At 34.8% G+C, this 14072-nt stretch overlaps 1 protein-coding gene across 1 annotated transcript in view; it reads left to right on the forward strand.

Moving 5' to 3' along the window:
* Positions 1–14072, forward strand: part of LOC143249576 (guanine nucleotide-binding protein G(o) subunit alpha-like) — an 88813-nt gene that overhangs the window by 55584 nt on the left and 19157 nt on the right. Inside the window, exon 5 of the mRNA XM_076499683.1 lies at positions 220–348. Coding sequence (XP_076355798.1) covers positions 220–348 — 129 coding nt within the window. The remainder of the gene's footprint in view (positions 1–219; positions 349–14072) is intronic.

The raw sequence follows: 14072 nt of genomic DNA on the forward strand, positions 1-14072 counted from the left end.
AGCAGTAGCGAAAGCCAATTGTTTAAACATGAAGAATTTATGGTATTAGAAAATTTAAAATTATTTTACAAATAATTAATAAAATAATGTATATTTCTAAAGATGCACATATTTCTAATATTCCATAATACACGATTTTTTTAAAGCACTTTTTGTCTTCTTTCTGTACATGTGTATATTGATCATGTAGTTGAAATGCTCATTGTCTTATTTTTCAAGTTTTCTAGACGATTTAGAACGACTCGGTAAAAAAGACTACATGCCTACAGAGCAAGATATCCTGAGAACGAGAGTTAAAACTACGGGCATCGTAGAAGTTCATTTCTCATTTAAAAACCTAAATTTCAAGTAAGTGCTCGTGTTTTCCTTCAACGCTGTATTTTAGTCTGTCTGTAGATTGTGCAGTGAAAACATTTTTGCTGAAATGTTAAAATTTCCATTGTTTAATTAAAACGACTATAGAAAAAAATCTATATTTTAACCCAACTATTAATTATTTGTTCATATAGTATATTTTGTGTTTATGTGTGACAAAGCTCCGATTTCCCACATCTAGTTAAGAGACATAGCTGAGAAAGATGTCCATTGTGGAAATTTGTTAAGTGTGACGTTACGCGCTTTTAACTAGTGTAATAACATAGATGTGATTAGAGTTACTGCTATCTTACAATATGAATTTAACAAACATAGAAATAGGTACAAATAGTAGGAACCATGGTCACATGTATAATGAAGTGTCTTGTTTCTAGGGTATTAAGATATTACACCATTTTGGCATCATATTAAGTTATTATTCGAACATACATACACATACATACGTATATATATATATATATATGCTACATGTGCAAATAAACGTTTTCTAAACAGTTGTTTATTCACATCATTAGATTAGTTTTTCTCACATAGATTTGTAAAAAATTAAACTGGAAATTATCTTCACGCACTGCATAAATAACGTTTAAATAGTTGTTGTATGTATCTAAGATAAATTAAACAATAAAAGACGTGATTTTAAAAAATAATGCATTTTATCACTCTTGTTTACATATTTTTATTTCTTTTAGAATTTTCTGGACGTATTTTATGAGAATAAACAAACGTACGAAATACAAAAAAACTGATAAAACATTTTGGATGTTCCTGTGATGCTGTACAGCAATTAACAAGTTTTTTCGTAAATTTAGATTTTAAAAGATTATTTATAAAAGTAATGTTTAGCATGACAGAACGTTTATGCGGGTTAATAAATATCAGTTTTATTCTAGAATTGTCTTTCAGTCCTTATCAATAATTACCTTCCTTGCATCTGTAGCACACACAGACAGATGTTGGGTAGCAAAATCTGATTACGCTTATTTCTACAGTCAAGGGACTAATCTTTTTCATAGAAAATACTTAACAAATTTTAATTTAAAATTTTGATTTTTGGTTTTTATATTTGATTATACTTTTTTTCAGAGTTCTACGATAAATGGGTTTTGTCGGGTTTTATTTGTAGTTAAGCACAAAACTACATATCGTTCTTGATGTATACGAGTTAGGGATTCTTTCACTTAACAATATAAATGGTATTAGATCGGTTAGCTACGAGTTAGGGATTCTTTCACTTAACAATATCAATGGTATTAGATCGGTTAGCCATTTTTCTTATTACTTTTGTGCGAGTTTGACTGGATGTGTTGTTAGTTAGGTCAATGTAAAAGATATTTTTTATTTTTCACGTGTATAGGTATCATATCCCATTATTTTAGAATTATTACATGTTATTGTTCGGTCTTCTTCTATGACATGATATGCCACTGCGGGTAGATTATTTTAGTCTTGTTTATGTGTTTGTACTGCTAACTTCTCAGTTTTGTTGGCTTGTGTCAATCGAAAGGAAAAGAGAGACTTGAAGTTCTGTGGAAGTTTGTGTTAAGTTTATGTCTTGAATTGATATTATTTGATACGTGAACAATACTTCATGTGGATTAAACGGGTTTAGGAATTTGTATCCATAATTCTTAATTAACGGCCTGCGCAGATAACCTAGTTGCTTTGCGCCATAAAACACCAATTAACGACTAGAGAAAATGTAGCCAGTCAGCAACAATCGCCGCTACAAGGGCTTTGTCCGACTCTGTAAACCACATAATGGGATTGACTGTCACTATTACCACATCTCCACAGCTGAAAGTGTGGAAGATGCTTACCATAATCACGGTTTGATTCTTAGCCTCCTTCATATTGAGATTTTATGTTAGAATTAAGGTAACCACACTTTCTTTTTATGGCGTGTTTATGATCAATGATTTAGATTAGCCCTTTATAAAGCAAAACACTGCATTGGTTTATAAATCCCAATTAATTAAAACTGTTTAAAAATGTATTTTATACAACTGGGTGGAAGAGAACTTGCTCATTAAGTCTCACAAAACTTGATACTTCAGGTTTTTCTCTATATACTTTTTTTCCAACACAGATATTGAAAGATATAACCTTAAATATACAAATAAAGTATATTACTTCGTATCTTACAATATTACTACCATATATTTAGTTTCTTTACATACGAATGCAAAATCACCATAAAACTGCAATTTTGTTTTGGTAATTGTAAGATAAGGTGATAGATTAGTCTTGTTCACGTATTTCCATGGGTTTTAACTTCAATTTAAAATCTGTCCGTATTTCCATTTGACTGGCTGGTTATATGTGACATGGAAAACACTTGTCAAAGTTACCATAGCTTACTAGTTCCAAGTTTCCGATAAGTAATGAAATATTAGAACATGTTTTTATATTTTCAATAAATATCTAAAAATAAACATGGCGCTGGAAGTGTTATTCATCCATACCTATATAGTGAATTAGTTAGAGTTGAGCTCTGTCCGTGGATAAAGTTGTTAGAATTAAGTTACAACAATAAACTTTGTTTTAAACGACTCTCTTTGATATTCTTATGTGTTTTTGTTTTTCAAAATACGGTGTGTATTTTGAGTTGAAGCTTTTCACTGACGATCGTGTAAGGCAGTGGTTCCCAACCAGGGGGTGCGAGATAACATTTGTTTTGGCCACCTTCACCTTTATTCTTAAATAAATAATTACTGTGAGGGGTGCGAGAACATATTAAAATATTTTAGGGGTGCGGGGCATAAAAAAGGTTGGGAACCACTTGTGTAAGGTAACGTAGCGATGTAAGTTACAGGAAGACAAAACACTGTGTAAATAAATTAAATTGTAGACTTAGAAACATAAAAGTTTATAAAAACAGAATTGTTGACACTTCTCCAGTTATCATATTGCACATTCTCCTAAATCTGAGATAAACGCTTTTTTTATTTATTATTTCCCTATTATACATAACTGTCGTGAGATTTTAGACAATGTGTTCAGCAAAGATCGTCAGATAAATCTCACATATAACATTAGAATTCAAAGTTTACCAGTTGGCAAAACTATACAGCAGTTGCTAATCAAATTACAAAAGAAAAATTTTAACCCTGTATGAAATTGTTTAAACTTTTTTTTCAGCCACGTACAAGCTCTTTGTAAAATCGCTTTGCTTATCTCTATAAATATATAATAGATGAATGTTCTGCCTCTCACGTTCTGTATCTTTTAAAAAGATAATCGTAGAGAAACATATAAATGCGTTTTCAACGAGTACATTACATGAAAATTTACTCATTGTTTTGCAATTCTTAAAATTTCTGTTTAATGAATCGATATAGATTCGTGTTTTCGTAAGTGCTGAATGGTCAATCTGAGAAGAAAAAAAAAACTTTTTAAAAACACAAATGTTACCTTTTTTGAGAGAATTTCCTGGAAAACTGGACTTTTCTTTTGACTAATTGAAAGAAATATTTTGAAAATAGGACTATAAACGGGAAAAAAACCCACAAAGAGAGGAGCGTGTTTGTTTATGTCTATGTTTTTGTTCGGTTTTTTTTATTTTTCATGCCACTTTTATACACACGTGTAACTTTGTGGTATCATGTAGAATAAATGAATCTGAATTGAGTTGAATGTCTCCTTTTTGACACTTATAGAAATTACAACTTACAAAAAGCACTTAGTTTCGTAACGATCTTTCCTTCCATTCAGTACTATCACTGCCGTGCCTGTCCCACACATGGACTACTGTCCCGTATTCGAGACTTGGTTCCACGCCAGTTGACAGTCAACTTGAAGTGAGCAACATGTTAATGAGCTTTTCCAAATCAATCTTTCTGTTGCTCTTTGACCGTCTTGCTTCCATAAGGATTGGGAGGAGAAAGTTGTTCTGGCTAGGCTACACATTAGTCACAGATTTTTTAACTCACTACTTTCTTTTACTGATGCATCAATGTGTGGTCTGTGTGGCACTCACGTTACAACAGCCCACATTTTACTGTCGTGCCATTGTCACGACCGTGAACGACGTCACCATTTTAAACATATTTTTACATATTTTTGGTCAACGTGGTTGGTGAGAGTGACAACGTCCACCTCAGTTGTGTTTTTAAGTTTTAAGGGTCGTTGGTTTTTTTAACTCTATTTAAGATTTTAATCCAAAAATTGGACTATGTACTGTTTTAGCATAATTCCTTTTCACATATTTTACTGATTTTACTTTTTACCAGCTGTTTCACGCAGATAGCCCAGTTGCTTTATGCTAATAAACACTAAACAAACTTGCGTTCATTAAAATTACAAGGAACGGTGTCACCCACCGGAAAATTTCCCAGCGACTACACAAGCAAAGCTGAGTGCCTAATGTGCTAAAAGCACCCATTGCATCGAAAAACAAAGATTTTGCCAACAATGGATTGTATTCAGTCTCCTTTGCTTAAAAACAAACACAATGGAAAATTCGTTATTGAATTAACGCATGGAATGACAAAATACATTTGTAAACAGCCAATTAGACAATCATATTTCATATACGCTCGGTCTAAGGAATAGGTTAACTGCAAACTTTATATTTATTAATTGCTATTTTAAGTAAATTATCATTTAATTATTTCAATGGGCATTTGATAGTTACTTGTATTACTATGCTTGTGAAGTAAGTACTGAAAATTGCTTCCTTTAGTGACTTACGTTTCACTAATGTTATCGTAAGTTGAAAACTTTTCTTTTGGCTCATTTGTTTGGTTTTATTTCTACAGAAAGAGGTGAAATTTTTTTTAAATGGATATAGATATAAAAAATGAAGCCTTTTATTTATTTTTGCACTTGTTTGTTTGAGTTAAATGGAAAAGTTACACTATCGGTATCTGTGGTGTATTTGTTTGTTTGTTTGTTTGTTTTGAATTTTGCACAAAGCTACTCGAGGGCTATCTGTGCTAGCCGTCCCTAATTTAGCAGTGTAAGACTAGAGGGAAGGCAGCTAGTCATCACCACCCACCGCCAACTATTGGGCTACTCTTTTACCAACGAATAGTGGGATTGACCGTCACATTATAACGCCCCCACGGCTGAAAGGGTGAACATGTTTGGCACGAAGGGGATGCGAACCCGCTACCCTCAGATTACGAGTCGCACGCCTTAACACGCTTGGCCATGCCGGGCCCTGTGGTGTACTTACTGCAGGAGTCGAGTACTGAAGTTTAGCATAATAAGCCCTCAAGTTTACCACATAACCACTATGGGACTCTAGTTTTGGAAAAAAAAAAAGATTCGTGGTGTAAGTTAGACAAATGTGTAACCTGTCGTCCTATTCATCTAGGAGATACTAGGAGAGTTTCACTCGAATTTACTTCATAATTTTTGTTATCAATCAAAATACTTACGTAAACTTTCTATGTAATAAAAACACCAAATATATCATATTACACCGGTTATTATAGAACTAATCTCTAGATAGTGTTAATATATAGTTCATACTCGTTGTCCTTTGAGGCGTCCGTGGACCATCAGTAGCTCATAACGCAAAAATTGAAGTTTCATTCCTGCGATTTGCATAGCACATATACTCCACTGTGCATTTTATGTTTAACAACAGATTGTCTTTCAAGGTAGGTCGCAGACTATGCCTTGTACGCTTGCATTCTGGTGTTATAACCTATCGCTAAGGCAGTAAGAATGATTGTTTTATATGACCCGTCAGCTGGATAGTTACATATTATTAATAAAGGTAAGCTGAAATTAAAATGCGTGCAAGTTGGGTGTCAAATATTTAATTTTAACTGCCTTTCTTTTGTTGAGTTTCACACTTCTTGACGTCAACGTACTTTAGTTCACACCACAAGTACTTGACTCTCATTACTTTAATAAAACGTGGCCTGTACAATGAAATTTGACATGACATAATTCAAAAATCAAAATATGCATTTTATTTATTTTCAAGGTGGAAATAATACATTATTATTTATTTTAGCGATTGAGCTCTTTCAGCAAAATATCCAAACAAAAGGAATTCTTGAAACTAAACCAACATTAAAGTGTCTCATGTGGATACTGGCAAAATAAGCAGAACACTGATTTCAATTCATCATATTTCCAAAATAGCTGATCCAAACCCACATAACCTACAGTGTTGTAGTCTTTGAAATATATGGTACTTTAGGAAAATGTGAGACTTAAAGAGCAAAATTCCAGATCGATTTAATACGTATATTTTTGGAGTGAAACGACCAAACTAAAATATTGTATGTGTGCCACTGAAACGGGAACTGTGCGTGTGAGAAGTATATGCAGGTTGGGCTTCTTGAAAACCTCTACAAGTAAACGTTTAGTCCACCAGGTTCTGGTGAGGCTCTTCACTTGTCTAGTGTATGGTTGTTTTATCCACTGTTCCATTGCCGCCATGACAACAAACAACATACCTTTCTCATATGTGAGATCCTTCACCCATTGTGTCACTTTTCCATTAACAGAGCGTGGGTATGATAGGGAAGGAATAGAACTTGTAAACACTGTTTGTCAAACAAATAACTGAAAGAGGTAACTGTTTAAGTAATGACCTCTAATTTCAGACAATGAAAATTCAATACGTCGACGTTTCGTTTCCACTAGATTGCACCCCAGTGGCACAGCGGTATGTCTGCGGACTTATACAGCTAGAAACCGGAGTTCGATACCTGTGGTGAGCAGATAGATAGCCCTTTGTGTAGTTTTGTGCTTGGTACCAAACAAGCAATCCACTAGATTTCATTCTAGATAGAGGTCTAACACGGGTCGAGGTGACTTCAGAGTAACGCCACATATTTGTTACATTCTGTATTAAACTTAGCATTTATAGTTTGTCCTGCCATGTGTTTTACTGAAACTTCCACTAAAACAAACATTAAAAAACATATACTCACAGTATATTTCAATCAACTTTGAAAATATTAAGTGATGACAAGATCAAACACTGATTATACAGAATTAATTTTATATGACACATAAGCTACTGTCTGTGTATTTCACGTTGTGTATATAATTTCTCCCATGTCTGTAGGCCCGGCATGACCAAGCGTGTTAAGGCGTGCGACTCGTAATCTGAGGGTCGCGTGTTCGCATCCCCGTCGCGCCAAACATGCTCGCCCTTTCAGCCGTGGGGACGTTATAATGTGACGGTCAGTCCCACTATTCGTTGGTAAAAGAGTAGCCCAAGAGTTGGTGGTGGGTGGTAATGACTAGCTGCCTTCCCTCTAGTCTTACACTGCTAAATTAGGGACGTCTAGCACAGATAGCCCTCGAGTAGCTTTGTGCGAAATTCAAAACAAACAAACAAACAATCCCATTTCTGTATCCAATTAAATAATAATCTTTGTTACCGTTACTAATCACATTGGCTAAAAACTGTGTTTTCGCTCAAACGTAGTGTTTGCTTATTCTTACATATTTAACAAAAAGCTATTACCTATGAATATTTGAGTGTCAGAACTGAAACTATTCTCTCAACATCATAAATATTCAAGCACACAGTATCTTCCAATAATGCTCTACTTGTCAATAATCATTCTTTACTTCATATCTCAATATCTTGACATTAAGATCAAATTCTTTATTTTCAATCGTGTGCTGTCTGACAGTTATGTTTTTGTATAAATGATTCATTCATGTCGTTCAATTCTTATCATAATTATATTTATTGCAACATGAGACGCAGACATACATTGAATGTCACAAGTTAGACAGACCGCTTCTGGCTCATTCTCTATTACCATGGTAACTATGACAATTACTATTAGGTATTGTCTCAATACATGTTGTAGCATAACTGCTGAAATTTAGGAACCAGTCTACTCTTTTAATATTCATGCGATCATCTCAAATTTATGCAATAAATTCTGTTTGTTTGTTTTTGAATTTCGCACTAAGCTACTCGAGAGCCATCTGCTCTAGCCGTCCCTAATTTAGCAGTGTAAGACTAAAGGGAAGGCAGCTAGTCATCACCACCCACCGTCTACTTTTGGGTTGTCCTTTATCAACGAATAGTGGGATTGACCGTCACATTATAATGCCCCCACGGCTGAAAGGGTAAGCATGTTTGGTGTGACGGGGATTCGAACCCGCGACCCTCAGATTACGAGTCGAACGCCTTATCCACCAGGCCATGCCAAGATTAATTTTCATGGTTCCCATTACAGTATGCATCATTATACACTTAGACCAACAGAGACTGAAAACAATATTCAGCAGTAAAGTACATTTTCTCTCCTGAATGATTACAAACACTAGGAACTGAGTTATCACAATGTGGTATTACTATTTATGAGATTCATTCACTGAAGTTGATATTATAGAAAAATAAAAGCAGAGAAATTCAAGTCACTCAAGGACTATATACCCAGATTATTGTCTTACTCATCAGATTCGACTTTTGACTCTAGGTATAGCCAGTGCACAAGAGATGCACAAACGAGCAGAAACAATGTACTTGCATGTTTCACATGATCACTGCTATGTATTATTAGATGGAAGAAGTTACAAGAGAATAAATAAGGACCTTTCTAGCTAAGTTGGTACTGAATTGCTTCTATACTTCTTTCACTTACAAAACCCACATCCAGTTTCTGTGCTGTAATATTCATTTCTCAACTGTTTTATTGTAACATCTGTTCTGCCATATGACAATTTTTTCCTTGGTATTTATGTGCAGGTTCATGGATGTCAGCTATTTCACACTTTAACTGCTATACACTTTTACGTGTATAATGGAAAATTCACTAACTGTATGGACCATATGTTGTTGTAATAGTACATCTGTTCCATACATCACTACCAGCTATCCAGCTATGTTTGGTGAACAGTCAGTTAGCTACTGTTCAGTTGCACAATAAGTCACCATGGGAACAGTGCTCATCCCAGTCAGTCCCTCATGGTTAGCAAACTTCACAACTATCCACTTGATAATTTGTATGTCCCAAACTGTCAGATTATGGAATAATAATGTGGAGTGGGTATCCTCACAAACACAACACTTTACACAACTTAGAGAATGCTTACTATTCAGGGTAGCTCTCTGGATCATACAACTTTCTATAAGCTAATCAAATCATAATATCAGTGTTCCATCAATACATCAATGATGGACTATGCTATTATATCAGCCAGTGGTAAGCTTATCTCATTTTATAACATATTATCTAATGACCAGCTCATCTATGGGTGAGGACTAGTGATATCCAGTGCTATTCTGTGCTGATAAAAACTAACAAGTTTGTGATGGAGCTTTCCCTGACTCAACTGTGTTTTCCTCTGGATAGCATGCACACTGTTCATTATTTACATTTTTATTCTAATACTTAGTTTTTGTCTGTCTTGAGAATGTATACGCAACTTACAATTCAAGAAACACGTGCAAGGACTTTATTTCAACAAATGTAAACAAAAGGTAGACGTAAATATACTTTAGTAAACATTTTATGTAATAACATATTAAAAAGTCTAAAGTTATGCTGTGCAATAAAATTATACGTTTATTTATTGATAATATAAAGTGCGGTAAAGTTCAGGCCTAACTAAACTAAATCAAAAACTTTCACAAATCACAGTGTTAATTTATGTCTTCATCAAATATAGTCTCTCCTTAATAAAGATTTTAACTGATATTGTATTCTTGCAAGTATGTGATTTAATGTACAATGCCCCTTCTAAATCTTTGATGTTACTTCAGCAATGTATGATTCACAATTCACATAAATAATGAACTTTCTATCATACAAATAATGACGATAATTTAAAAAATAAAACAAATTCAAATAGTTCTTTATTTGCCATAAATATTTGACTGGCATATGAAGGCACATTTTTCATTGTTTTTTGCAGGTGTTTGTTTGTTTTTGGAATTTCGCACAAAGCTACTCGAGGGCTATCTGTGCTAGCCGTCCCTAATTTAGCAGTGTAAGACTAGAGGAAAGTCATCACCACCCACCGCCAACTCTTGGGCTACTCTTTTACCAACGAATAGTGGGATTGACCGTCACATTAAACGCCTCCACGGCTGGGAGGGCAAGCATGTTTGGCGCGACCGGGATGCGAACTCGCGACCCTCAGATTACGAGTCGCATGCCTTAACACGCTTGGCCATGCCGGGCCTTTTTTTGCAAGTGTAATAATAATACTTCAATTCCATTTTAACTGGCATCAGCATTCAGTAAAAATTAGCAATATTGTCATGGGTATGCGAACATCAGGACATCAGCTAAAACACAGTTTAATTACTGAAATGTTTGGTCACAGTCTTCAATCCATTAAATGATAAACCAGCTTTTATGTTAACAGATACTGGTACAGTAATCTATTAACATTTGATCACAATATCAGTAATAATATAATGCAAACCCAGAAAACAGTGGATAACCTGGTCATGAGTTGAAGCTAGTCTTGTACCAATTAAATCTTTAAAGGTCTGTAGTGACTCTATTTCTGCCCACAATGTGTTAAACTAACTTCATCTTTTTAAGTATACGTACACACATCTATGGCTCAAACTTCAACTCCGTTTTACTTATCCACTGAAGTAAATTACCAGATTCAAATTTTCAACCACAGACTCAAAAAACCAGCCAAACAAAAAAGGATTATCAAAACATAGATCGGATACCTTTCCTATCACACTATTCTTTGTGTAAGCATCATTAGCGTCTGAAAAGTGGTAGGTGTGTTACACATGTGAAACATCATGGCATTGAACTTCTACAAACCATCTCCAGCCCCGAAAGTAGTTTTAGGTCTACACTTGTCATGCATCTCGACCTCGCAGTATCAGTTAATCTGATCTAACGTGATGAACCAATGGGCACCTTCCAATGTGTTCAAACGTTCATCTGTTCACTTTAGTAAAAAAGAAATCATTACGAACCCACATCTAAAACCAACATAGAACATTTGCATGCCATTTTTTTATCTGAAGACTGTATTACTTCTTTCTCTAATAACTTATGTACTTTAACTCTGGGTTTATTTCTAGTATTCAGGGGAAATATATACAATTGCTGGTTTATGGAAAATTCGTTACATGTATCTATGTGATGGTAACTTACAGGTTTTCGAACCCATCAACATTCTTGTTACACAAATACATTAATATATTCGATCTATAACTCATTGGACCTCAGCCACTGTTTTGAATCTAGTTTAAGAACCTCAAATGTGGTTGAAACCCTGTATTCACTCTTGCATACTGTACGAGAGAAACAACCGCAGCAGTACCACTAATTTTGGTTACCTATACTTCACCTACTATGCAAGTGACTATTCCAAGCTGAATCTGCATGTATGTAATTATAGATCATATTATATGGCATCATCTCTCTGGCAAGTAATTGTTCGAGTTAATGTTGCTTGCCTTAAGGACAAAAAACAGTGCATTTCATGTATTGCTTACATCATTTTATTCATACTGTAGTCATACACAAGACTTCATTCACAGTATATATACCACTTAGATGAATTTCCTACAAGATGAAAGTGAGTCACAATTTCCATAGTATGTCTACCTCCAAGCCATCGCCAGTTACCTTCATCTTTATGGTAAAATTGTCTAGATGTAATCAGGGACATTTCTGTACATTCACGTATAGTTCAACGTCATTCATAGATATGAAGTCAGTATTAAATTGCTGGACAAGTGGCTTTACTCAAAGTGCTTGCAGGATACATGGTAAGATCAATCAGTGTTATCACAGTTCCTGTATCAGCTGGGAACTCTGCATATTGCCTACACAACTTTATACAAATCAGCCTCAGAAGAAACGGCTGACCATCAGACTTTTTGACAAAAGTGAACTGTTTACACACACCCCTAAGTTAGCACACTGATGAAATATTGGGGTCCTTTAGGTTTTCAGAGTCAAAATGAGAGTATCTCTAGCTTGCCAACAATCTTCCTGCATCTATCAAGAAGTCAGGCAGAATACTAACTTTTACCTACTTTACTGTGAAGTAAATATGTACAGTATGTTATAAAATGACCTACATGCCCATGAAAATCAGGGTCTTCCTCACTCACTTGTATCTAATGGGGCTGTGTTGTAATACTGTGATTTGTTTTGTAGTTGGTCTGTTCTTGATATAATATGAGCTTAATGTGATGCAGACATTTCAGAAATATATTCTGGACTGGCTACAGTTACTTCATCAGCTGCCTATCTGGATGTTTTCTTTATCTGTGACCTTTCAAAGTTATATCCTTAAACCTCATGACCACAAATGTTATTTCTATCAGGGTGAAAATGTGGCAGATGATACTATAATCTCACTTTGTATTTCCTAAGTAAATGTGACAACATATTCGTGATCTACTAATGCCATAGCAGGATATACTTTTCCAACTTAAACAGTACAAATTGTTTGCATATGTTCTTTAAACGTCTCCTCTTTCAAGCTTGGAACTCAGTCTGATTGAAATCTTCATTTTCCATTGGGTTAAAATGTTGTTGAAACTCATCTGTTTCTCAATCAATTTGCTTCTTATTCAGTTGTTTAGTCGAGTTGAGCTATTGTTCAAACTCAACTGCACTGTTAGTTTTTTCTCCTAGCCATTCTCAGCAGTTATTTGCTTGAAATGCTTCAAGAGATTGCACATAAATGTATATTATGTTAGCAATACCCCCAAAATGGTATAGAGAAATTTGATTAACCTTATTCACAGGGAATTGTGGCGGCGATATCACTAGACTGAGACACCCTAAACATTAGGGTTATGGTATAATAGACTACCTGAAGAACTCTTAAATTTTGATGAATGTTAAATTCCTGCCCTCTGCCAAAAGATAACAAGTTACTGGGGGCATCCTTATCCATGGTCTGATTGATAACCTGTGTCCTATAAGGGAGATTTGATGCTAGCGACTGCTATGTAGATTACCATCTTCACCATTTGGTACACTCTGCATCATTCACTGGCTAAACAGCTGGGACTGGCATATATTTATCTCACGTAATACCTCCAAACACACGAGAGCTAAGAACATCGCATTAAAATGCATTATAGGAGAAGAACAGAAAACTGGAATAATAATCCTGTATTCTTGGCATCAGAACTTCTCTTTACTACCTTTCACTGTGGAATATTAGTGAGTAAATATAACATTAGAGATAAGGACTGCAACCAGAATAGCTAAAGGAGTTTGATGTAGAAGAGAGATTTAAAGTAATGATAAAACAATGTGGATGGCATTGTTTATTGAATCAGAAACAATTAAAGCAAATTAGTGTACAGAATAAAGGGTGATATTTCTACATGACAGAAAGAGGAATGTGATTTTCTATCTTGTTCTGAAGAGATTTTTCACTTAAGTAAAATACTGGCATATTATATACTCGAAAATAATAATGCCATATCTCTCATGGCACACCACTATTGGCCATTCTGGTCCCAGAATAAGGAGGACATATCACCAAGGCATCGCCTGCTATATCAGTGGAACAGATCACTGTCCTTTTTTTTTTACAGTATCCTATTATTCAATATTCTTTCCCATGAAAAGGTGCGCGACACCAAAATAGAATTACCCGGATCAATAGTTATCTAAATCTAAAAGAATCGTAGCCGTATACCATTTGTTTTATCGAAAAGGTAAATAGTAAGTATCTACGGTCCAGCCACCACACGGAATTAGACCCTAATTTTAGCGTTGTAAGTCAGTAAACTTACCGCTAACCCTTTT

This window comes from Tachypleus tridentatus, chromosome 1 (genome assembly GCF_004210375.1).
Source record: "Tachypleus tridentatus isolate NWPU-2018 chromosome 1, ASM421037v1, whole genome shotgun sequence".
Lineage (NCBI taxonomy): Eukaryota > Metazoa > Arthropoda > Merostomata > Xiphosura > Limulidae > Tachypleus > Tachypleus tridentatus.